This window comes from Poecile atricapillus, unplaced genomic scaffold, assembly GCF_030490865.1.
Source record: "Poecile atricapillus isolate bPoeAtr1 unplaced genomic scaffold, bPoeAtr1.hap1 scaffold_312, whole genome shotgun sequence".
Lineage (NCBI taxonomy): Eukaryota > Metazoa > Chordata > Aves > Passeriformes > Paridae > Poecile > Poecile atricapillus.
In genome coordinates, this window is record NW_026709111.1 from 1 (window position 1) to 25563 (window position 25563).

Here is a 25563-nt window from a genome sequence, read left to right on the forward strand (position 1 = left end):
TCCTCCCATGTCCCCCCCAGACCCCCCCCGGGACCCACAGACCCCCCCAGGACCCTCAGACCCCCCCGGGACCCTCAGACCCCTCCCATGTCCCCCCCAGACCCCCCCCAGGGACCGTCAGAGCCCCCCAGGGACCCTCAGAGCCCCCCATGTCCCCTCCAGACGCCCCCCCGGGACCCACAGACCCCCCCCGGGACCCACAGACCCCTCCCCCACCGCTCCATGGCCCCCCTCAGCCCCCCCCAGGGTCCCCCTCCCCCTCCGGGGTCCCCAAACCCCCCCAGGACCCACAAAACCCCCCAGGGACCCTCAGAGCTCCACCGGGACCCCCAGACCCCCCCAGGACCCCAAAACCCCCCATGTCCCCTCCAGACCCCTCCCCCACCGCTCCATGGCCCCCTCAGCCCCCCAGTGCCCCCCCCCAGGGTCCCCCTCTCCCTCCGGGGTCCCCAAACCCCCCCCAGTGCCCCCCCCCAGGGTCCCCCCTCCCCCTCCGGGGTCCCCAAACCCCCCCCAGGGTCCCCCTCCCCCTCGGGGTCCCCAAACCCCCCCGTTGTTGGGGGGGGGTCCTGGCTGCAGATGAGCAGTGGATAATCCCCCCCCCCCTCCCCTCCCCCCCCCCTAATCCCACAGCTGGGGGGGGGGGATTAGAGCCCTCCCCCTCCCCCCCCCCCCAAACCCCCCGGGGGGCTCGGACCCACCCTGGGGATGGGGGAGGGGGGGGGGCACCCCTAATCCCCCTCCCCCCACCCCACCCCATAATTAACATCTGGTTTAATTGGGGGGGGCCGGGGGGGTTGCGGGGCCCATCCCCCTCCCCATCAGCATCTGGAGGGAGCCGGGGGGGGCTGGGGGGGTCCGGGGGGATTTGGGGGGTTTGGGGGGGGTCAGAGAGGATTGGGGGGGTCAGGGAGGATTGGGGGGGTCTGGGGGGATTTGGGGGGGGTCAGAGAGGATTGGGGGGGGTCAGGGGGGATTTGGGGGGGCTCCGGGGGGGATTTGGGGGGGGTCAGGGAGGATTTGGGGGGTTTGGGGGGGGTCAGAGAGGATTGGGGGGGTCCGGGGGGGATTTGGGGGGGCTCCGGGGGGATTTGGGGGGGTCCGGGGGGATTTGGGGGGGGTGAGGGAGGATTGGGGGGGTCCGGGGGATTTGGGGGGGGTCAGGGAGGACTGGGGGGGTCCGGGGGGGATCTGGGGGGGCTCCGGGGGGGATTTGGGGCCGCCCCTCCCCGCAGTTTCCAGCGGCTGCCGGGAGCGCAGCAGCCCCGGGCCAGGGTGAGCGGGATGGGGGGGGCGCGACCCCAAATTGGGGGGTGCTGGGGACCCCCGAATCTCCCTCCGAGGTGGGGACAGAGCCCCCTGCCCCATGGGGAGCTGCCCCTGCCCCATAGAGAGTCACCCCCACCCCATAGAGTCACCCCCACCCCATAGAGAGCCACCCCTGCCCCATAGGAGTCACCCCTGTCCCACCGGGTGTCACCCCCCACCCTATAGAGAGTCACCCCCACCCCATAGAGTCACTTCTACCCCATAGGGAGCTGCCCCTGCCCTATAGAGTCACCCCCACCCCATAGAGAGTCACCCCCACCCCATAGAGTCACCCCCACCCCACAGAGAGTCACCCCCACCCCATAGAGAGACACCCCCACCCCATAGAGTCACCCCCACCCCATAGAGTCACCCCTGCCCCACCGGGTGTCACCCCCACCCCATGGGGAGTCACCCCTGCCCCACCGGGAGCTGCCCCCCACACTGGGGATCCCCCCCACCCCAATGTGCCCCCTCCCCAGAACCCTCCTGCCCCCCCCGGTGTCCCTGTGCCCCCCCCCCGCCCCATAGGGAGTCACCCCCACCCCACAGAGTCACCCCCACCCTATAGAGAGTCACCCCCACCCCATGGGGAGTCACCCCTCCCCACTGAGTGTAACCTCCACCCCTGCCCCACCGGGTGTCACCCCCACCCCACGGAGAGTCACCCCCACCCCATGGGGAGTCACTCCTGCCCCATAGGGAGTCACCCCCGCCCCATAGAGAGTCACCCCCACCCCATAGAGAGTCACCCCCACCCCATAGAGAGTCACCCCTGCCCCATAGAGAGTCACCCCTGCCCCATAGAGTCATGCCTGCCCCACAGAGAGTCACCCCCACCCCATAGAGTCACCCCTGCCCCATGGAGAGTCACCCTGCCCTACAGAGAGTCACCCCCATCCCATAGAGTCAGCCCTGGTCCACAGGGAGTCACCCCCACCCCATAGAGAGTCACCCCCACCCCACAGAGTCACCCCTGCCCCACTGGGTGTCACCCCCACCCCACAGAGAGTCACCCCCACCCCATGGGGAGTCACCCCCACCCCATAGAGTCACCCCCTGCCCCATAGAGAGTCACCCCCCACCCCATGGGTGTCACCCCTGCCCCACGGAGAGTCACCCCTGCCCCATAGAGAGTCACCCCTGCCCCATGGGGTGTCACCCCTGACCCCCATCACCCCCTAACTGCCTTCTCTTTGCCCCCAGGCCACCATGGCAGCAGCGCTGACCCCATCACTGACCCCATCACTGACCCCACTGCTGACCCCACTGCTGACCCCATTCCTGCCCCCATTCCTGCCCCCATTCCTGCCCCCATTCCTGCCCCCATCCCTGCCCCATCCCTGCCCCTGTCCCTCCTCCTGCCCCTCCTCCTGTCCCTCCCGGTGCCGTGCCGCTGCCCCCCGTCCCCCACTCAGCCCCACGCCATCCGCCTGGAGGGTGACCTGACGCTGGGGGGGCTGTTCCCGGTGCACGCCCGCGGCCCCGCCGGCGTCCCCTGCGGCCGGTGAAGAAGGAGAAGGGGATCCACCGGCTGGAGGCCATGCTCTACGCCCTGGACCGCGTCAACGGCGACCCGCGCGTGCTGCCCAACCTGACGCTGGGCGCGCGCATCCTGGACACCTGCTCCCGCGACACCTACGCCCTGGAGCAGGCCCTCAGCTTCGTCAGGAGCCTCCTGCCCCCCGAGGGGGGCGAGGGCAGCTGCCCCGACGGCTCGGCCCCGCGCCGGCCCCCGCCGGAGAGGCTGGTGGGGGTCATCGGAGCCTCGGCCAGCTCCGTGTCCATCATGGTGGCCAACGTGCTGCGGCTCTTCGCGGTGAGTTTGGGGACATTGGGGACATTGGGGGGACATTGGGGACGTGGAGGGGGTGCTGGGGATGTGGAGGGGACATTGGGGACACTGGGGGTATTGGGGGCATTGGGGACATTGGGGACATGGAGGGGACATTGGGGTCATCGGAGCCTCGGCCAGCTCCGTGTCCATCATGGTGGCCAACGTGCTGCGGCTCTTTGCGGTGAGTTTGGGGACATTGGGGACATTGGGGGGACATTGGGGATGTGGAGGGGACATTGGGGACATGGAGGGACATTGGGGTCATCAGAGCCTCGGCCAGCTCCGTGTCCATCATGGTGGCCAATGTGCTGCGGCTCTTCGCGGTGAGTTTGGGGACATTGGGGACATTGGGGGGACACTGGGGACGTGGAGGGGACACTGGGGACGTGGAGGGGACATTGGGGGGACATTGGGGACATTGGGGACATTGGGGATGTGGAGGGGTCATCGGAGCCTCGGCCAGCTCCGTCTCCATCATGGTGGCCAACGTGCTGCGGCTCTTCGCGGTGAGTTGGGGGACATTGGGGACATTGGGGATGTGGAGGGGACATTGGGGGGACATTGGGGACATGGAGGGGACATTGGGGGGACACCGGGGATGTGGAGGGGACGTTGGGGATGTGGAGGGGACACTGGGGTCATCGGAGCCTCGGCCAGCTCTGTGTCCATCATGGTGGCCAACGTGCTGCGGCTCTTCGCGGTGAGTTTGGGGACATTGGGGACATTGGGGACACTGGGGACATGGAGGGGACATTGGGGGGGCTCTGGGGACGTGGAGGGGACATTGGGGTCATCGGAGCCTTGGCCAGCTCCGTCTCCATCATGGTGGCCAACGTGCTGCGGCTCTTCGCGGTGAGTTTGGGGACATTGGGGATGTGGAGGGGACATTGGGGATGTGGAGGGGACATTGGGGACATTGGGGGGACACTGGGGATGTGGAGGGGACATGGAGGGGACACTGGGGTCATCGGAGCCTCGGCCAGCTCCGTCCCATCATGGTGGCCAACGTGCTGCGGCTCTTCGCGGTGAGTTTGGGGACATTGGGGGGGGTGTTGGGGACACTGGGGGGGTGTTGGGGACACTGAGGGGGGTGTTGGGGACACTGGGGGGGTGTTGGGGACACTGGGAGGGGGGTTGGGGACACTGGGGGGGTGTTGGGGACACTGGGGGGGGTGTTGGGGACACTGGGGGGTGTTGGGGACACTGAGGGGGGTGTTGGGGACACTGGGAGGGGGGGGTGTTGGGGACACTGGGGGGGTGTTGGGGACACTGAGAGGTGTTGGGGACACTGGGGGGGGTGTTGGGGACACTGAGGGGGGTGTTGGGGACACTGAGGGGGGTGTTGGGGACACTGGGGGGGTGTTGGGGACACTGGAGGGTGTTGGGGACACTGGGGGGGGTGTTGGGGACACTGGGGGGGGGTGTTGGGGACACTGGGGGGGGCGTTGGGGACACTGGGGGGGCCCTGGGGGAACATGGAGGTGTTTTGTCTGAGGGGACAAGGGGACAGCAGTGTCCCCACGGTGTCCCCATGGTGTCCCCCCCCCCACCCCCCCCCCGGGTCCCTTCCAGAACCTTCCCCCCCCCCCCCCGGGGAGTTTCCCACAATCCCCTGGGGCGGCAGCGAATGGCCCGGGGGGATTAGGGGGGGATTAGGGATGGGGGAGGGGGGGTCCCACCGTGCCAGGTCCCCCCCCGCGTGTCCCCAATGTCCCCAATGTGTCCCTGATGTCCCCAGATCAGCTCCACGGCCCCTGAGCTGTTGGACCCCTGAGTGTCCCCAGTGTCCCCAATGTCCCTGATGTCCCCAATGTCCCGATGTGTCCCCAACATGTCCCCAATGTCCCTGATGTCCCCAATGTCCCCAATGTCCCTGAGTGTCCCCAGATCCCCCAGATCAGCTACGCCTCCACGGCCCCGGAGCTGTCGGACCCCGGAGTGTCCCCAATGTCCCTGATGTCCCCAATGTCCCTGATGTCCCAATGTCCCCAATGTCCCCAATGTCCCTGAGTGTCCCTGCTGTCCCCAGATCCCCAGATCAGCTACGCCTCCACGGCCCCGGAGCTGTCGGACCCTGGAGTGTCCCCAATGTCCCCAATGTGTCCCCAATATCCCCAGATCCCCCAGATCAGCTACGCCTCCACGGCCCCGGAGCTGTCTGACCCCGGCCGTTACGAGTTCTTCTCGCGGGTGGTGCCCCCGGACTCGTACCAGGCTCAGGCCATGGTGGCCGTGGTGCGGGCGCTGGGCTGGAGCTACGTCAGCACCTTGGCCTCCGAGGGCAACTACGGCGAGAGCGGCGTCGAGGCCTTCGTGCAGAGCTCCCGCGAGGCCGGTGGCACTGGGGATACTGGGTTATACTGGGAGGACTGGGGGGACTGGGTTATATTGGATTATATTGGGTTATATTGGGTTATATTGGATTATATTGAGTTATATTGGGTTATACTGGGTTATACTGGGTTATATTGGGTTATACTGGGTTATATTGGGTTATACGGGGGATACTGGGTTATACTGGGGATACTGGGTTATACTGGGGGGACTGGGGGGACTGAGGGTACTGGGTTATATTGGGTTATATTGGGTTACATTGGGTTATATTGGGTTATATTGAGTTATATTGGGTTATACTGGGTTATATTGAGTTATATTGGGTTATACTGGGTTATATTGGGTTATACGGGGGGATACTGGGTTATACTGGGTTATACTGGGGGATACTGGGTTATACTGGGTGATACTGGGTTATACTGGGGGCGCTGGGCTGGAGCTACGTCAGCACCTTGGCCTCCGAGGGCAACTACGGCGAGAGCGGCGTCGAGGCCTTCGTGCAGAGCTCCCGCGAGGCCGGTGGGCACTGGGGATACTGGGTTATACTGGGAGGACTGGGGGGACTGGGTTATATTGGATTATATTGGGTTATATTGGGTTATATTGGATTATACTGGGTTTTACTTGGTTATACTGGGTGATACTGGGTGTTATTGGGTGATACTGGGTGATACTGGGTTATATTGGGTTATATTGGGTTATACTGGGTTATACTGGGTTATATTGGGTTATACTGGGTGATACTGGGTTATATTGGGTTATATTGGGTGATACTGGGTGTTATTGGGTGATACTGGGGGATACTGGGTTATACTGGGAGGACTGGGGGGACCAAGGGTACTGGGATATATTGGGTTATATTGGGTTACATTGGGTTATATTGGGTTATATTGAGTTATATTGGGTTATACTGGGTTATACTGGGTTATATTGGGTTATACTGGGTTATATTGGGTTATACTGGGGGATACTGGGTTATACTGGGGATACTGGGTTATACTGGGGAGACTGAGGGTACTGGGTTATATTGGGTTATATTGAGTTATATTGGGTTATATTGGGTTATACTGGGTTATACTGGGTGATACTGGGTGATATTGGGTTATACTGGGTGATACTGGGTTATACTGGGGGATACTGGGGGATACTGGGTTATACTGGGGGCGCTGGGCTGGAGCTACGTCAGCACCTTGGCCTCCGAGGGCAACTACGGCGAGAGCGGCGTCGAGGCCTTCGTGCAGAGCTCCCGCGAGGCCGGTGGGCACTGGGGATACTGGGTTATACTGGGAGGACTGGGGGTACCGAGGGTATTGGGTTATATTGGGTTATATTGGATTATATTGAGTTATATTGGGTTATATTGGGTTATACTGGGTTATACTGGGTGATACTGGGTGTTATTGGGTGATACTGGGTGATACTGGGTTATACTGGGGATACTGGGTGATACTGGGGGATACTGGGTGATACTGGGTGGTATTGGGTGATACTGGGGGATACTGGGTTATATTGGGTTATATTGGGTTATATTGGATTATACTGGGTTATACTGGGTGTTATTGGGTGATACTGGGTGATACTGGGGGATACTGGGTTATACTGGGGATACTGGGGGGACTGAGGGTACTGGGTTATATTGGGTTATATTGAGTTATATTGGGTTTTATTGGGTTATACTGGGTGATACTGGGTGATATTGGGTTATACTGGGTGATACTGGGTTATATTGGGTTATACTGGGGATACTGGGTTATACTGGGGATACTGGGGATACTGGGGATACTGGGGATAGTGGGAGGGACTGGGGGGACCGAGGGTACTGGGTTATATTGGGTTATATTGAGTTATATTGGGTTATACTGGGTTATACTGGGTTATACTGGGTTATATTGGGTTACATTGGTTTATATTGGGTTATACTGGGTTATACTGGGTGTTATTGGGTGATACTGGGGGGGACTGGGTTATACTGGGCGTACTGAGGATACCGGGGGATACTGGGTTATATTGGGTTATACTGGGTTATACTGGGTGATATTGGGTGATACTGGGTGATACTGGGTTATACTGGGTTATATTAGGTTATACTGGGTGTTATTGGGTGATACTGGGGGGGACTGGGTTATACTGGGTTATACTGGGTTATACTGGGTTATATTGGGTTATACTGGGTTATATTGGGTTATACTGGGTTATATTAGGTTATACTGGGTGTTATTGGGTGATACTGGGGGGGACTGGGTTATACTGGGGGTACTGAGGATACCGGGGGATACTGGGTTATATTGGGTTATACTGGGTGATATTGGGGGGTACTGGGTTATACTGGGAGGGGTGCTAGGAGCGCTGAGAGGGGCACTGGGAGCACTGGGTTGTACTGGGAGGCACTGAGCCAAACTGGGAGAGGCACTGGGCCATAATGGGAAACACTGGGCCATACTGGGAGACACTGAGCCATACTGGGAGAGGCACTGGGCCATACTGGGAGAGGCACTGGGCCATACTGGGAGAGGCACTGGGCTATACTGGGAGGCACTGAGCCAAACTGGGAGAGGCACTGGGCCATACTGGGAGAGGCACTGGGCCATACTGGGAGAGGCACTGGGCCATACTGGGAGAGGCACTGGGTTATACTGGGAGGCACTGGGCCATACTGGGAGAGGCACTGGCAGGGTGAGCCGAGTTCTGCCGGCGAGCGCCGGGGCCTGGGCGGGGAGGGCGGTTCCCAGGACCCATAGCGCTCCATACTGGTTTGTACTGGTTTGTACTGGTCTGTACTGGTTTGTACTGGTCCGTACTGGTCTGTACTGGTTTGTACTGGTCCGTACTGGTCCGTACTGGTCTGTACTGGTCTGTACTGGTCTGTACTGGTCTGTACTGGTCCGTACTGGTCCGTACTGGTCCGTACTGGTCCGTACTGGTTTGTACTGGTCCGCACTGGTCCGTACTGGTCCGTACTGGTTTGTACTGGTCCGTACTGGTCCGTACTGGTCCGTACTGGTCCGTACTGGTTTGTACTGGTTTGTACTGGTTCGTACTGGTTCATACTGGTCTGTACTGGTCCGTACTGGTCCGTACTGGTCCGTACTGGTCTGTACTGGTCTGCACTGGTCCGTACTGGTCCGTACTGGTCCGTACTGGTCTGCACTGGTTCGTACTGGTCCGTACTGGTCCGTACTGGTTTGTACTGGTTTGTACTGGTCCATACTGGTCCATACTGGTCCATACTGGTCCGTACTGGTGCAGGGGGGCTGTGCATCGCCCAGTCCATCAAGATCCCGCGGGAGCCGAAGCCGGGGGAGTTCTCCAAGGTCATCGGGCGCCTGATGGAGACGTCGACGGCGCGCGGGGTCGTGCTCTTCGCCAACGAGGACGACATCCGGTGAGACCAGTGCGCACCAGTATACACCAGTATACACCAGTCCTGCCCCCGGTACCCCCCAGGCCCTCCCAGTCCCTCCCAGTGCCTCCCAGTGCTCCCCAGTCCCTCCCCAGTGCCTCCCAGTCCCTCCCCAGCACTCCCCAGTGCCCCCCAGTCCCTCCCAGTGCCCCCCAGTCCCTCCCCAGCGCTCCCCAGTCCCTCCAGTCCCTCCCAGTCCCTCCCCAGTCCCTCCCCAGTGCCTCCCAGTCCCTCCCCAGTCCCTCCCCAGTGCCCCCCAGTCCCTCCCAGTGACCCCCAGTCCCTCCCCAGCGCTGCTCAGCCGTGTCCCCCCCATGTCCCCCCCATGTCCCAGCCGTGTCCCCCCCATGTCCCCCCCGTGTCCCCCCCATGTCCCCCCCGTGTCCCCCCGTGTCCCCCCCTGGTCCCAGCCGTGTCCCCCCCGTGTCCCCCCCATGTCCCCCCCATGTCCCCCCCGTGTCCCCCCGTGTCCCCCCCTGGTCCCAGCCGTGTCCCCCCTGTGTCCCCCCCATGTCCCCCCCGTGTCCCCCCCCCCCATCCCAGCCGTGTCCCCCCCATGTCCCCTCCCTGTCCCAGCCGTGTCCCCTCCCTGTCCCCCCCATGTCCCCCCCTCAGTCCCAGCCGTGTCCCCTCCCTGTCCCCAGGCGGGTGCTCGAGGCCGCCACCCTCGCCAACCTCTCGGGTCACTTCTCGTGGGTGGGCTCGGACAGTTGGGGGGCCAAGATGGCTCCGGTGCAGGGCCTGGAGGAGGCGGCGCACGGGGCCATCACCATCCTCCCCAAACGAGCCTCGGTGCCCGGTGAGCGGGGACGGGGCACTGGGGGGCACTGGGAGGGACTGGGGAGGGACTGGGGGGCACTGGGAGGGACTGGGGGGCACTGGGGAGGGACTGGGAGGGACTGGGGAGGGACTGGGAGGGACTGGGGAGGGACTGGGGGGCACTGGGGGGCACTGGGAGGGACTGGGAGGCACTGGGAGGGACTGGGGGGCACTGGAAAGAAACTGGGAGGAACTGGAATGGGTTGGAGGGCTACTGGGATGGACTCAGGGGTACTGGGGGGTTATTGGGAGGGGCTGGGGGAGGCTCTGGGGGGGTTTGGGGTGACCCTGGGGGGCTCTGGGGTGACCCTGGGGGGGTTTGGGGTGACCCTGGGGGTGTTTAGGGGGTCCCTGGGGGTCCCCCAGGACACCCCATGACCCCGTGGGTCCCTTGTGGGTCCCCTGTGGCTCCGGGGGTCCCTGGGGGTGTTTGGGGTGACCCTGAGGGTCCCTGGGGGTGTTTAGGGGGTCCCTGGGGGGCTCCAGGACACCCCGTGACCCCGTGGGTCCCCTGTGTGTCCGGGGGGCTCTGGGGGGTCCCTGGGGGGCTCTGGGGTGACCCTGGGGGGGTTTGGGGTGACCCTGGGGGGCTCTGGGGTGACCCTGGGGGGCTCTGGGGGGTCCCTGGGGTGCTCCCAGGACACCCCATGACCCCGTGGGTCCCCCGGGGGTCCCCGTTTCCCCCCCGTGCCCCCCAGGTTTTGACGAGTACTTCACGTCGCGCTCTCTGGAGAACAATCGCCGCAACCTCTGGTTCCACGAGTTCTGGGAGGACGATTTCAACTGCCGGCTGCCCCACGGCGCCGCCGCGCCCCACGGCGAGAGCGGGGGGAGCTCTGGGGTGCCCCTGCGCAAGTGCACAGGTACCGGACCCATAGATCCCATAGGGACCCCATAGGGACCCTGCCCCATAGAGACCCCACAGGTACCCCATAGACACCCCACAGGTACCTGACCTATAGAGACCCTGCCCCATAGAGACCCTGCCCCATAGAGACCCTGCCCCACGGCGCCGCCGCGCCCCACGGCGAGAGCGGGGGGAGCCCTGGGGCGCCCCTGCGCAAGTGCACAGGTACCGGACCCATAGAGACCCTGCCCCATAGAGACCCTGCCCCACAGGTACCTGACCCATAGATCCCATAGGGACCCCATAGACACCCCACAGGTACCTGCCCCACGGCGCCGCGCCCCACGGCGAGAGCGGGGGCAGCCCTGGGGCTCCCCTGCGCAAGTGCACAGGTACCGGACCCATAGATCCCATAGGGACCCTGCCCCATAAAGACCCCACAGGTACCCCATAGACACCCCACAGGTACCTGCCCCACGGCGCCGCGCCCCACGGCGAGAGCGGGGGGAGCTCTGGGGTGCCCCTGCGCAAGTGCACAGGTACCGGACCTATAGATCCCATAGGGACCCTGCCCCATAGAGACCCTGCCCCATAGAGACCCTGCCCCACAGGTACCTGACCCATAGATCCCACAGGTACCCCATAGACACCCCACAGGTACCTGCCCCACGGCGCCGCGCCCCACGGCGAGAGCGGGGGGAGCTCTGGGGCGCCCCTGCGCAAGTGCACAGGTACCGGACCCATAGACACCCTGCCCCACAGGTACCTGACCCATAGATCCCATAGGGACCCCATAGACACCCCACAGGTACCTGCCCCACGGCGCCGCGCCCCACGGCGAGAGCGGGGGCAGCCCTGGGGTGCCCCTGCGCAAGTGCACAGGTACCTGCCCCATAGATCCCATAGGGACCCCATAGAGACCCTGCCCCATAGAGACCCTGCCCCATAGAGACCCTGCCCCACGGCGCCGCGCCCCACGGCGAGATGGGGGGCAGCCCTGGGGCTCCCCTGCGCAAGTGCACAGGTACCTGCCCCATAGAGACCCTGCCCCATAGAGACCCTGCCCCACAGGTACCTGCCCCATAGAGACCCTGCCCCATAGAGACCCTGCCCCACAGGTACCTGCCCCATAGAGACCCTGCCCCATAGAGACCCTGCCCCACGGCGAGAGCGGGGGGAGCTCTGGGGCGCCCCTGCGCAAGTGCACAGGTACTGGACCCATAGAGACCCTGCCCCATAGAGACCCTGCCCCATAGACACCCCACAGGTACCTGACCTATAGAGACCCTGCCCCATAGAGACCCTGCCCCATAGAGACCCCACAGGTACCTGCCCCATGGGGACCCCAGAGACACCCCACAGAGACCCCATAGATCCCATAGGGACCCCATAGGGACCCCAGAGAGACCCCACAGGTACCTGACCCGTAGGGACCCTGCCCCACCAGTGGGTTTGGGGTGCCCCTGTCAGTTTTGGGGTGCAGTTTTGGGGTACCCTGGGCAGTTTTGGGGTACCCTGGACAGTTCTGGGGTACCCTGTCAGTTTTGGGGTGCAGTTTTGGGGTACCCTGGGCAGTTTTGGGGTGCCGTGGGGAATTTTGGGGTGCAGTTTTGGGGTACCCTGTCGGTTTTGGGGTGCTGCAGGCCGGGAGCGCATCGGCCGGGACTCCCCGTACGAGCAGGAGGGGAAGGTTCAGTTCGTCATCGACGCCGTCCTGGCCGCGGTGCCGTGGGGAATTTTGGGGTGCAGTTTTGGGGTACCCTGGGCAGTTTTGGGGCAGTTTTGGGGTACCCTGGGCAGTTTTGGGGTGCAGTTTTGGGGTACCCTGTCAGTTTTGGGGTGCTGCAGGCCGGGAGCGCATCGGCTGGGACTCCCCGTACGAGCAGGAGGGGAAGGTTCAGTTCGTCCTGGCCGCGGTGCCGTGGGGAATTTTGGGGTACCCTGGGCAGTTTTGGGGCAGTTTTGGGGTGCAGTTTCGGGGTACCCCGGGCAGTTTTGGGGTGCTCACACCGTGCTGCAGGCCGGGAGCGCATCGGCCGGGACTCCCCGTACGAGCAGGAGGGGAAGGTTCAGTTCGTCATCGACGCCGTCCTGGCCATGGCCCATGGGCTGCACTCCCTGCTGGGCGAGGCCTGCCCGGGGGGGGGGCTCTGCCCCACCATGGACCCCCCCGACGGGCGCCGCCTCCTCACACACATCCGCAGGGTGGCCTTCAACGGTACTGGGGGCACTGGGAGCACTGGGAGGGCACTGGGGGGCACTGGGAGGGGGCTGGGGGGTGATGGAGACCATCCTGGGATATACTGGGAGCACTGGGAGGTACTGGGAGGGGGCTGGAAACCATCCTGGGACATACTGGGAGCACTGGGGGGCACTGGGGGGCACTGGGAGGGGGCTGGAGGGTGATGGAGACCATCCTGGGACATACTGGGAGCACTGGGAGGGGGTTAGGTGTACTGGAGACCATCCTGGGACATACTGGGGGCACTGGGAGGGGGTTAGGTGTACTGGAGACCATCCTGGGACATACTGGGGGCACTGGGAGGGGGTTAGGTGTACTGGAGACCATCCTGGGACATACTGGGGGCACTGGGAGGGGGTTAGGTGTACTGGAGACCATCCTGGGACATACTGGGGGCACTGGGAGGGGGTTAGGTGTACTGGAGACCATCCTGGGATATACTGGGAGCACTGGGAGGGCACTGGGAGGCACTGGGAGGGGGCTGGAGAGCCTCCTGGGACATACTGGGAGCACTGGGGGGCACTGGGAGGCACTAGGAGGGGGTTAGGTGTACTGGAGACCATCCTGGGACATACTGGGAGCACTGGGAGGCACTGGGAGGGGGCTGGAGACCATCCTGGGACATACTGGGAGCACTGGGGGGCACTGGGAAGGGGCTGGAGACCCTCCTGGGACATACTGGGAGCACTAGGAGGGGGCTGGGGGGTGATGGAGACCATCCTGGGATATACTGGGAGCACTGGGAGGTACTGGGGGGCACTGGGAGGGGGCTGGGGGGTGATGGAGACCATCCTGGGATATACTGGGAGCACTGGGAGGTACTGGGAGGGGGCTGGAAACCATCCTGGGACATACTGGGAGCACTGGGGGGCACTGGGGGGCACTGGGAGGGGGCTGGAGGGTGATGGAGACCATCCTGGGACATACTGGGGGCACTGGGAGGGGGTTAGGTGTACTGGAGACCATCCTGGGATATACTGGGAGCACTGGGAGGGCACTGGGAGGCACTGGGAGGGGGCTGGAGAGCCTCCTGGGACATACTGGGGGCACTGGGAGCACTGGGGGGCACTGGGAGGCACTGGGAGGGGGTTAGGTGTACTGGAGACCATCCTGGGACATACTGGGAGCACTGGGAGGCACTGGGAGGGGGCTGGAGACCATCCTGGGACATACTGGGAGCACTGGGGGGCACTGGGAAGGGGCTGGAGACCCTCCTGGGACATACTGGGAGCACTGGGAGAGGGCTGGGGGGTGATGGAGACCATCCTGGGACATACTGGGAGCACTGGGGGGCACTGGGAAGGGGCTGGAGACCATCCTGGGACATACTGGGAGCACTGGGGGGGTACTTGGGGGGTGATGGAGACCATACTGGGAGCACTGGGCTGTACTGGGAGGGGGGCGGCAGCACTGGTGCCCATACTGGGAGCACTGGGATGTACTGGGAAGGGTCTGGCAGCTCTGGTGCCCATACTGGGAGCACTGGTTTTCCCTGAACTGGGGGTGTGCTGGGGCTGGGGGGCCGCTGACCCTGCCTGGGAGGGGCTGTCCCTGAGCTGTAGTGGCCGTTACTGGTCTGTACTGGTCTGTACTGGTCCGTACTGGTCCGTACTGGTCCGTACTGGTCCGTACTGGTCTGTACTGGTCCATACTGGTCCGTACTGGTGCGCAGGCAGCGCGGGGACGCCGGTGTCCTTCAATGAGAACGGGGACGCGCCCGGGCGTTACGACATCTTCCAGTTCCAGGGGGGCAACGGCAGCGGCGCCTACCGGGCTGTGGGGCAGTGGGTGCAGGGGCTGCACCTGCAGGTGAGCCTGGGACCCCCGGGGACACCCAAGGGACCCCCAGGGGCACACAGGGACCCCCGGGACCCCCAGGGACCCCTGGAGACCACCCAGGGACACCCCCAGGGACACCCCAGGGACCCCCCCAGGGACCCCCCAGGGACCCCCCAGGGACACCCCGGGACCCCCCCCCAGGGACACCCCTGGGACCCCCCCAGGGACCCCCAGGGACACCCAAGGGACCCCCCAGGGGCACACAGGGACCCCCAGGGACCCCCGGGGACACCCCAGGGACCCCCGGGGACACCCAAGGGACACCCCAGGGACACCCCGGGACCCCCAGGGACCCCCGGGGACACCCAAGAGACCCCCCCAGGGGCACACAGGGACCCCCAGGGACCCCCGGGGACACCCAAGGGACCCCCCCAGGGGCACACAGGGACCCCCAGGGACCCCCGGGGACACCCAAGGGACCCCCGGGACCCCCCCAGGGACACCCCAGGGACCCCTGGAGACCACCCAGGGACACCCCCAGGGACCCCCTCAGGGACACCGCAGGGGCACACAGGGACCCCCGGGGACACCCAAGGGACACCCCTGGGGCACACAGGGACCCCCAGGGACCCCCGGGGACACCCAAGGGACCCCCCAGGGGCACACAGGGACACCCAAGGGACCCCCAGGGACCCCCCCAGGGACCCCCCAGGGACACCCAGGGACCCCCCAGGGACACCCAGGGACACCCCCAGGGGGTTTGGGTGTTTGGGGTGCCCATGGGAGGTTTGAGGTGCCCATGGAGGGTTTGGGCTCCCCATGAGGAATTTGGGGTGCCCATGAGGGGGTCCCTGGGGTGTTTGAGGTGCCCATGAGGTGTTTGGGGTGCCCATGAGGGGTCCCTGGGGTGTTTGGGGTGCCCATGAGGAATTTGGGGTGCCCATGAGGGGGTCCCTGAGGAATTTGGGGTGCCCATGGGGGGGTCCCTGGGGTGTTTGGGGTGCCCATGAAGAATTTGGGGTGCCCATGAGGGGGTCCCTGAGGTGTTTGGGGTGCCCATGAGGAATTTGGGGTGCCCATGAGGGGGTCCCTGGGGTGTTTGGGGTGCCCATGAGGGGTCCCTGGGGTGTTTGGGGTGCCCATGAGGAATTTGGGGTGCCTATGGGGGGGTCCCTGGGGTGTTTGGGGTGCCCATGGAGTGTTTGGGCTCCCCATGAGGAATTTGGGGTGCCCATGAGGGGGTCCCTGAGGAATTTGAGGTGCCCATGAGGGGTCCCTGGGGTGTTTGGGGTGCCCATGGAGGGTTTTGGGTTCCCAGGGAGGGTTTGGGCTCCCCATGAGGAATTTGGGGTGCCCATGAGGGGGTCCCTGGGGTGTTTGGGGTGCCCATGAGGGGGTCCCTGAGGAATTTGGGGTGCCCATGAGGGGTCCCTGGGGTGTTTGGGGTGCCCATGAGGAATTTGGGGTGCCCATGAGGGGTCCCTGGGGTGTTTGAGGTGCCCATGAGGAATTTGGGGTGCCCATGAAGGGGTCCCTGGGGTGTTTGGGGTGCCCATGAGGTGTCCCTGAAGTGTTTGGGGTGCCCATGAGGGGGTCCCTGGGGTGTTTGAGGTGCCCATGGGGGGGTCCCTGAGGTGTTTGGGGTGCCCATGAGGAATTTGGGGTGTCCATGAGGGGTCCCTGGGGTGTTTGGGGTGCCCATGAGGAATTTGGGGTGCCCATGAGGGGGTCCCTAACCCTTTCCCCCCCCCAGGAGGACGCCATGGCCTGGGGCTCCAACTCTTCCTCCCCTCCACCCTCGGTGTGCAGCCTCCCCTGCGGCCCCGGCGAGCGCAAGAAGCCGGTGAAGGGGGTCCCGTGCTGCTGGCACTGCGAGCTCTGCGGGGGCTACCAGTACCGGGCAGACCCCCTGAGCTGCCTGCCCTGCGCCCCACACCTGCGCCCCACACCCGACCGCACCGCCTGCCGCCCCACGCCGGTGCTGCGCCTGCGCTGGGCCGACCCCTGCGCCGCCGTGCCCCTGGCGCTGGCCACGCTGGGGCTGATGGCCACCGCCTTCGTGCTGGCCACCTTCATCCGGCACCACGAGACCCCCATCGTCAAGGCCTCGGGGAGGGAGCTGAGTTACGTCCTGCTGGTTGGCATCGCCCTGGTGTACGCCATCACCTTCCTCATGGTGGCCGAGCCCGGCGTGGGGGTCTGCGCCCTGCGGAGGCTCTTCCTGGGCGCGGGGATGAGCCTGACCTACGCCGCGCTGCTGACCAAAACCAACCGCATCTACCGCATCTTCGAGCAGGGTGAGGGGCTCTGGGGGGCTCTGGGGGTCTCTGGGGGGCTCTGGGGGGCTCTGGGGGGCTCTGGGGGGCTCTGGAGGCTCTTCCTGGGTGCGGGGATGAGCCTGACCTACGCCGCGCTGCTGACCAAAACCAACCGCATCTACCGCATCTTCGAGCAGGGTGAGGGGCTGGGGGGGCTCTGGGGGGATCCGGGGGGGCTCTGGGGGGCTCTGGGGGGCTCTGAGGGGATCCGGGGGGCTCTGGGGGGCTCTGGAGGCTCTTCCTGGGCGCGGGGATGAGCCTGACCTACGCCGCGCTGCTGACCAAAACCAACCGCATCTACCGCATCTTCGAGCAGGGTGAGGGGATCCGGGGGGCTCTGGGGGGATCCGGGGGGCTCTGGGGGCTCTGGGGGGCTCTGGGGGGCTCTGGGGGCTCTGAGGGCTCGGGGGCGCTGGGGGTGAGGGGATCTGGGGGGCTCTGGGGGCTGGAGGCTCTTCCTGGGCGCGGGGATGAGCCTGACCTACGCTGCGCTGCTGACCAAAACCAACCGCATCTACCGCATCTTCGAGCAGGGTGAGGGGATCCAGGGGGCTCTGGGGGGCTCTGGGGGGATCCGGGGGGTTCTGGGGGGCTCTGGGGGCTGGGGGTGAGGGGCTCTGGGGGGCTCTGGGGGGCTCTGGAGGCTCTTCCTGGGCGCGGGGATGAGCCTGACCTACGCCGCGCTGCTGACCAAAACCAACCGCATCTACCGCATCTTCGAGCAGGGTGAGGGGCTCTGGGGGTGAGGGGGGGCTCGGGGGGGCTCTGGGGTGGGGGTGAGGATCTCTAGGGTGAGGGTCTCTGGGTTGGGAGGGTCTCTGGGGCTCGGGTCTCTGGCCAGGGGTGAGGATCTCTAGGATGAGGGTCTCTGGGGTGAGGGTCTCTGGGGTGAGGGGATCCGGGGGGCTGGGGGTGAGGGTCTCTGGGGTGAGGGTCTCTGGGGTGAGGGTCTCTGGGGTCTCTAGGGTGGGGTCTCTCCAGCAGCCCCCAAATCGCTCTCCTCACCCCGGGGGTCTCCAGCACCCCCCCAAATCGCTCCCCTCATGCCGGGGGTCTCCAGCAGCCCCCTGAGAGCGATCTCACCCTGGGGGTCTCCTCACCCCGGGGGTCTCCTCACCCCAGTGGTCTCCAGCAGCCCCCTGAGAGCGATCTCCTCACCCCCAAATCGATCTCCTCACCCCGGGGGTCTCCAGCCCCCCCCAATCTCTCCCCTCACCCTGGGGGTCTCCTCACCCCGGGGGTCTCCAGCCCCCCCCAATCTCTCCCCTCACCCCGGGGGTCTCCAGCCCCCCCCCCAATCTCTCCCCTCACCCCGGGGGTCTCCAGCCCCCCCCCAATCTCTCCTCTCACCCCAGGGGTCTCCAGCAGCCCCTCCCCAATCTCTCCCCTCACCCTGAGGGTCTCCAGCCCCCCCCCCAATCTCTCCCCTCACCCCGGGGGTCTCCAGCCCCTCCCCAGTCACTCCCCTCACCCCGGGGGTCTCCAGGACCCCCCCAATCTCTCCCCTCACCCTGGGGGTCTCCTCACCCTGAGGGTCTCCAGCCCCCCCCAATCTCTCCCCTCACCCCGGGGGTCTCCTCACCCTGAGGGTCTCCAGCCCCCCCCCCCAATCTCTCCCCTCACCCCGGGGGTCTCCAGCCCCCCACAGTCACTCCCCTCACCCCGGGGGTCTCCAGCAGCCCCCTAGAGAGCGATCTCACCCCCAAATCACTCCCCTCACCCCGGGGGTCTCCAGCCCCCCCCAATCTCTCCCCTCACCCCGGGGGTCTCCAGCAGCCCCCCCAATCTCTCCCCTCACCCCGGTGGTCTCCAGCCCCCCCAATCTCTCCCCTCACCCTGGGGGTCTCCTCACCCTGAGGGTCTCCAGCCCCCCCAATCTCTCCCCTCACCCCAGGGGTCTCCAGCACCCCCCCAAATCGCTCCCCTCACCCTGAGGGTCTCCAGCCCCCCCAATCTCTCCCCTCACCCCGGGGGTCTCCAGCCCCCCCCCCCCAGTCACTCCCCTCACCCCGGGGGTCTCCAGCCCCCCCCCAATCTCTCCCCTCACCCCGGGGGTCTCCAGCCCCCCCAGTCTCTCCCCTCACCCTGAGGGTCTCCAGCCCCCCAATCGCTCCCCTCACCCTGGGGGTCTCCTCACCCCGGGGGTCTCCAGCCCCCCCCAATCTCTCCCCTCACCCCGGGGGTCTCCAGCCCCCCCCAATCTCTCCCCTCACCCCGCAGGGAAGCGCTCGGTGACGCCGCCGCGTTTCATCAGCCCCACGTCCCAGCTCGTCATCACCTTCACCCTCAGCGGCCTCCAGCTGGTGGCCGCCGCCACTTGGCTGCTGGTCCGGCCCCCCCACGCCCTCATCGACTACGAGATGGGCCGGACCCCCGACCCCGAGGCGGCGCGGGGGGTCCTGCGCTGCGACATGGCGGAGGGGGCGACGCTGGCGTGCCTGGCGTACGCGCTGCTGCTGATGCTCACCTGCACCGTCTACGCCGTCAAGGCGCGCGGCGTCCCCGAGACCTTCAACGAGGCCAAGCCCATCGGCTTCGCCATGTACACAACGTGCGTGGTGTGGCTCGCCTTCGGACCCATCTTCTTCGGGGCAGCGCAGTCGGCAGAGAGGGTCGGTAAAGGGGGGGTTTGGGGATCCTGGAGGGGTCCCTGGAGGTGTTTGGGGGTCTCTGGGGGGGTTTGGGGGTCCATGTACACAACGTGCGTGGTGTGGCTCGCCTTCGGACCCATCTTCTTCGGGGCAGCGCAGTCGGCGGAGAGGGTCAGTGTTGGGGGGGTCTCTGGGGGGGTTTGGGGATCCTGGAGGGGTCCCTGAGGGTGTTTGGAGGGTCCCTGGAGGTGTTTGGGGGTCCTGGGGAGGTTTGGAGGGTCCCTGGAGGTGTTTGAAGGGTCCTTGGGGAGTCCCTATGGGAGTTTGGGAATCCTGGGGGTGTTTGGAGGGTCCCTGTGGGTGTTTGGAGGGTCCCTGGAGGTGTTTGGGGGGTCTCTGGGGGTGTTTGGGGGTCCCTGGAGGTGTTTGGGGGTCTCTGGGGGTGTTTGGGGGTCCATGTACACAACCTGCGTGGTGTGGCTCGCCTTCGGACCCATCTTCTTCGGGGCCGCGCAGTCGGCGGAGAGGGTCAGTGTTGGGGGGGTCTCTGGGGGTCCTGAGGGTGTTTGGAGGGTCCCTGGAGGTGTTTGGGGGTCCTGGGGGTCTTTGGGGGTTCCTGAGGGTGTTTGGGGGTCCCTGGGGGATCCCTGGGGGTGTTTGAGGAGTCCCTGTGCGTCTTTGGGTGGTCTCTGGGGGTGTTTGGGGGTCCTGTGGGTGTTTGGAGGGTCCCTGGAGGTGTTTGGGAGTCCTGAGGGTGTTTGGGGGTCTTTGGGGAGTCCCTATGGGAGTTTGGGAATCCTGGGGGTGTTTGGAGAGTCCCTGGGGGTGTTTGAGTAGTCCCTGTGGGTCTTTGGGGGTCCCTGGGGAGTCCCTGGGGGTGTTTGGGGGGTCTTTGGGGGGGTTTGGAGGGTCCCTGGGGGTGTTTGGGAGTCCTGAGGGTGTTTGGGGAGATCTCTGGGGAGTCCCTGGGGGTGTTTGGGGGTCCTGTGGGTCTTTGGGTGGTCTCTGGGGGTGTTTGGGGATCCTGGGGGTGTTTGGGGGTCCCTGGAGGTGTTTGGGGGTCCTGGGGGTGTTTGGGGGTCCATGTACACAACGTGCGTGGTGTGGCTCGCCTTCGGACCCATCTTCTTCGGGGCAGCGCAGTCGGCAGAGAGGGTCAGTGCTGGGGGGGTTTGGGGGGGTCTCTGGGGGTCCTGTGGGTGTTTGGAGGGTCCCTGGGGGATCCCTGGGGGGTCTCTGTGGGTCTTTGGGTGGTCTCTGTGGGTCTTTGGGGGTCCATGTACACCACCTGCGTGGTGTGGCTCGCCTTCGGACCCATCTTCTTCGGGGCAGCGCAGTCGGCGGAGAGGGTCGGTAAAGGGGGGGTTTGGGGGGTCTCTGGGGGTCCTGGGGGTGTTTGGAGGGTCCCTGGAGGTGTTTGGGGGTCCTGGGGGTGTTTGGAGGGTCCCTGGGGGTGTTTGAAGGGTCCTTGGGGAGTCCCTATGGGAGTTTGGGAATCCTGGGGGTGTTTGGAGGGTCCCTGTGGGTGTTTGGAGGGTCCCTGGAGGTGTTTGGGGGTCCTGGGGGTGTTTGGGGGTCCTGGGGAGGTTTGGAGGGTCCCTGGAGGTGTTTGGGGGTCCCTGGGGGGTCTCTGGGGGTCCATGTACACCACGTGCGTGGTGTGGCTCGCCTTCGGACCCATCTTCTTCGGGGCCGCGCAGTCGGCGGAGAGGGTCGGTAAAGGGGGGGTCTCTGGGGGGGTTTGGAGGGTCCTTGGAGGTGTTTGGGGGTCTTTGGGGAGTCCTTGTGGGTGTTTGGGGGTCCCTGGGGGGATCCCTGGGGAGTCCCTGACGGTGTTTGAGGAGTCCCTGGGGGTGTTTGGGGGTCCCTGTGGGTGTTGGGGGATTCCTGGGCAGTCTCTGGGGGTGTTTGGGGGTCCTGGGGGTGTTGGGGGATCCCTGGGGAGTCCCTGGGGGTGTTTGGGGAGTCCCTGTGGGTCTTTGGGTGGTCTCTGGGGGTGTTTGGGGGTCCTGGGGAGGTTTGGAGGGTCCCTGGGGGATCCCTGGAGGGTCTCTGTGGGTCTTTGGGGGTCCCTGGGGAGTCCCTGGGGGTGTTTGGGGCCCCTGGGGGTGTTTGGGGGTCCCTGGGGGATCCCTGGGGAGTCCCTGAAGGTGTTTGGGAATCCTGGGGGTGTTTGAAGGGTCCTTGGGGAGTCCCTATGGGAGTTTGGGAGTCCTGGGGGTGTTTGGGGGTCTCCGGGGGGGTCCCTGGGGGTCTCTGGGGGTGTTTGGGTGGTCTCTGGGAGTGTTTGGGGGTCCTGGGGGTGTTTGGGGGTCCCTGGGGGTGTTTGAAGGGTCCCTGGGGAGTCCCTGTGGATGTTTGGGGGTCCTGAGGGTGTTTGGGGGTCCTGGGGGTGTTTGGGGGGGGTCTCTGTTTTGGGCTCAGTGGGATATTTGTGGTGCAGATTTTGAGGTTCAGATTTTGGGGTGCAGTTTCTCATCCCAGGGGGATTTTGGGGTGCAGTTTTTTATCCCAGGGGATTTTTGGGGTGCAGATTTTCAGGGTACCGTGTTTTTGGGGTGCAGTTTTTGATCCCAGGGGGATTTTGGGGTGCAGTTTTTGATCCCAGGGGGGTTTTTGGGGTACAGATTTTCAGGGTACCGTGTTTTTGGGGTGCAGTTTTTGATCCCAGGGGAATTTTGGGGTGCAGTTTTTGATCCCAGGGAGGTTTTTGGGGTGCAGTTTTTGATCCCAGGGGGATTTTGGGGTGCAGATTTTGGGGTGCAGATTTCAGGGTGCAGATTTTGGGGTGCAGATTTTTAGGGTACCGTGTTTTTGGGGTGCAGTTTTTGATCCCAGGGGGATTTTGGGGTGCAGATTTTGATCCCAGGGGGATTTTTGGGGTACAGTTTTTTAGGGTACCGTGTTTTTGGGGTGCAGTTTTTGATCCCAGGGGGGTTTTTGGGGTACAGTTTTTCAGGGTACCGTGTTTTTGGGGTGCAGTTTTTGATCCCAGGGGGATTTTGGGGTGCAGTTTTTGATCCCAGGGGAATTTTGGGGTGCAGTTTTTGATCCCAGGGAGGTTTTTGGGGTGCAGTTTTTGATCCCAGGGGGGTTTTTGGGGTGCAGATTTTCAGGGTACCGTGTTTTTGGGGTGCAGGTTCACGTGCAGACGGCCACGCTGACGGTGTCCATGAACCCTTGGGGGCCGGGCTGGGTTTGGGGGGTCGGTGGGATTTTGGGGTGCAGATTTTGGGGTGCAGATTTCAGGGTGCAGATTTTGGGGTGCAGATTTTCAGGGTACCGTGTTTTTGGGGTGCAGTTTTTGATCCCAGAGGGATTTTGGGGTGCAGTTTTTGATCCCAGAGGGATTTTGGGTGCAGTTTTTGATCTCAGGGGGATTTTGGGGTGCAGTTTTTGATCCCAGGGGGATTTTGGGGTGCAGATTTTCAGGGTACCGTGTTTTTGGGGTGCAGTTTTTGATCCCAGGGGGGTTTTTGGGTGCAGATTTTGATCCCAGGGGGATTTTGGGGTGCAGTTTTTGATCCCAGGGGGATTTTTGGGGTGCAGTTTTTGATCCCAGGGGGATTTTGGGGTGCAGTTTTTGATCCCAGGGGGGTTTTTGGGCGCAGTTTTTGATCCCAGGGGGATTTTGGGGTGCAGTTTTTGATCCCAGGGGGATTTTGGGGTGCAGTTTTTGATCCCAGGGGGGTTTTTGGGGTACAGATTTTCAGGGTACCGTGTTTTTGGGGTGCAGTTTTTGATCCCAGGGGGATTTTGGGGTGCAGTTTTTGATCCCAGGGGGATTTTGGGGTGCAGTTTTTGATCCCAGGGGGGTTTTTGGGGTGCAGTTTTTGATCCCAGAGGGATTTTTGAGGTACAGATTTTCAGGGTACCGTGTTTTTGGGGTGCAGTTTTTGATCCCAGGGGGATTTTGGGGTGCAGTTTTTGATCCCAGAGGGATTTTGGGGTGCAGTTTTTGATCCCAGAGGGATTTTGGGTGCAGTTTTTGATCTCAGGGGGATTTTGGGGTGCAGTTTTTGATCCCAGGGGGGTTTTTGGGTGCAGATTTTGATCCCAGGGGGATTTTGGGGTGCAGTTTTTGATCCCAGGGGGATTTTTGGGGTGCAGTTTTTGATCCCAGGGGGATTTTGGGGTGCAGTTTTTGATCCCAGGGGGGTTTTTGGGCGCAGTTTTTGATCCCAGGGGGATTTTGGGGTGCAGTTTTTGATCCCAGGGGGGTTTTTGGGGTACAGATTTTCAGGGTACCGTGTTTTTGGGGTGCAGTTTTTGATCCCAGGGGGATTTTGGGGTGCAGTTTTTGATCCCAGAGGGATTTTGGGGTGCAGATTTTGATCCCAGGGGGATTTTGGGGTGCAGTTTTTGATCCCAGGGGGGTTTTTGGGGTGCAGATTTTCAGGGTACCGTGTTTTTGGGGTGCAGGTTCACGTGCAGACGGCCACGCTGACGGTGTCCATGAACCCTTGGGGGCCGGGCTGGGTTTGGGGGGTCGGTGGGATTTTGGGGTGCAGATTTTGGGGTGCAGATTTTGGGGTGCAGATTTTGGGGTGCAGATTTTCAGGGTACCGTGTTTTTGGGTGCAGTTTTTGATCCCAGGGGGGTTTTTGGGGTGCAGTTTTTGATCCCAGGGGGATTTTGGGGTGCAGTTTTTGATCCCAGGGGGATTTTGGGGTGCAGATTTTGATCCCAGGGGGGTTTTTGGGGTGCAGATTTTCAGGGTACCGTGTTTTTGGGGTGCAGTTTTTGATCCCAGGGGGATTTTTGGGTGCAGTTTTTGATCCCAGGGGGGTTTTTGGGGTACAGTTTTTTAGGGTACCGTGTTTTTGGGGTGCAGTTTTTGATCTCAGGGGGATTTTGGGGTGCAGTTTTTGATCCCAGGGGGATTTTGGGGTACAGATTTTCAGGGTACCGTGTTTTTGGGGTGCAGGTTCACGTGCAGACGGCCACGCTGACGGTGTCAGGAGCCCTGGGGGACGGGCTGGGTTTGGTTTGGTTTGGTTTGGGGGCTCTGTGGGATTTTGGGGTGCAGTTTTTGATCCCAGGGGGATTTTGGGTGCAGTTTTTGATCCCAGGGGGATTTTGGGGTGCAGATTTTCAGGGTACCGTGTTTTTGGGGTGCAGTTTTTGATCCCAGGGGGGTTTTTGGGGTGCAGTTTTTGATCCCAGGGGAATTTTTGGGTGCAGTTTTTGATCCCAGAGGGATTTTGGGGTGCAGTTTTTGATCCCAGGGGGGTTTTTGGGTGCAGTTTTTGATCCCAGGGGGATTTTTGGGGTGCAGTTTTTGATCCCAGAGGCATTTTTGGGGTGCAGATTTTCAGGGTACCCTGTTTTTGGGGTGCAGATTTTGATCCCAGGGGGATTCTGGGGTACAGATTTTTAGGGTACCGTGTTTTTGGGGTGCAGTTTTTGATCCCAGGGGGGTTTTTGGGGTGCAGATTTCAGGGTACCGTGTTTTTGGGGTGCAGATTTTGTTCCCAGGGGGATTTTGGGTGCAGTTTTTGATCCCAGGGGAATTTTGGGGTGCAGTTTTTGATCCCAGGGAGATTTTTGGGGTACAGATTTTTAGGGTACCGTGTTTTTGGGGTGCAGTTTTTGATCCCAGGGGAATTTTGGGGTGCAGATTTTCAGGGTGCAGATTTTGGGGTGCAGATTTTTAGGGTACCGTGTTTTTGGGGTGCAGTTTTTGATCCCAGGGGGATTTTGGGGTGCAGATTTCAGGGTGCAGATTTTGGGGTACAGTTTTTCAGGGTACCGTGTTTTTGGGGTGCAGGTTCACGTGCAGACGGCCACGCTGACGGTGTCCATGTCTCTGTCGGCCTCGGTGCCGCTGGGGCTCCTCTACGCTCCCAAGGTTTACGTCATCCTCCTGCACCCCGAGCGCAACCAGCCCAAACGGCGCGGGGCAGACCCCCCCCCGTAGGGACCCCCCGCTTTGGGGACCCCCCCTGAACCCCAAAACCCCCCCCCCAGAGCCCCCTCCCCACAATAAAGCTGCTCCTGCAAAGCCCCCCTGGGGTTGGGTTGGTTTGGGGTGAGGCAGAGCTGGAGAAGGGGGGGGGCTGTGGTTTTATTTTGGGGGGGTTTTATG

The 25563-nt window shown here is 63.4% G+C and overlaps 1 protein-coding gene across 1 annotated transcript; it reads left to right on the forward strand.

The window, feature by feature from the left end:
* Positions 1 to 2726: 2726 nt before the first annotated feature.
* LOC131574423 (metabotropic glutamate receptor 6-like) lies at positions 2727 to 25414 on the forward strand (the record flags this gene model as incomplete). The annotated part of the gene is given in 11 exon segments (XM_058828890.1): positions 2727 to 2811; positions 2814 to 3127; positions 5264 to 5480; positions 8726 to 8861; positions 9524 to 9678; positions 10397 to 10561; positions 12566 to 12763; positions 14460 to 14596; positions 16320 to 16863; positions 19105 to 19496; positions 25246 to 25414. Coding segments are annotated over 11 exon segments (2493 nt in total), but the record flags the coding sequence as incomplete, so codon positions are not given.
* Positions 25415 to 25563: the final 149 nt, after the last annotated feature.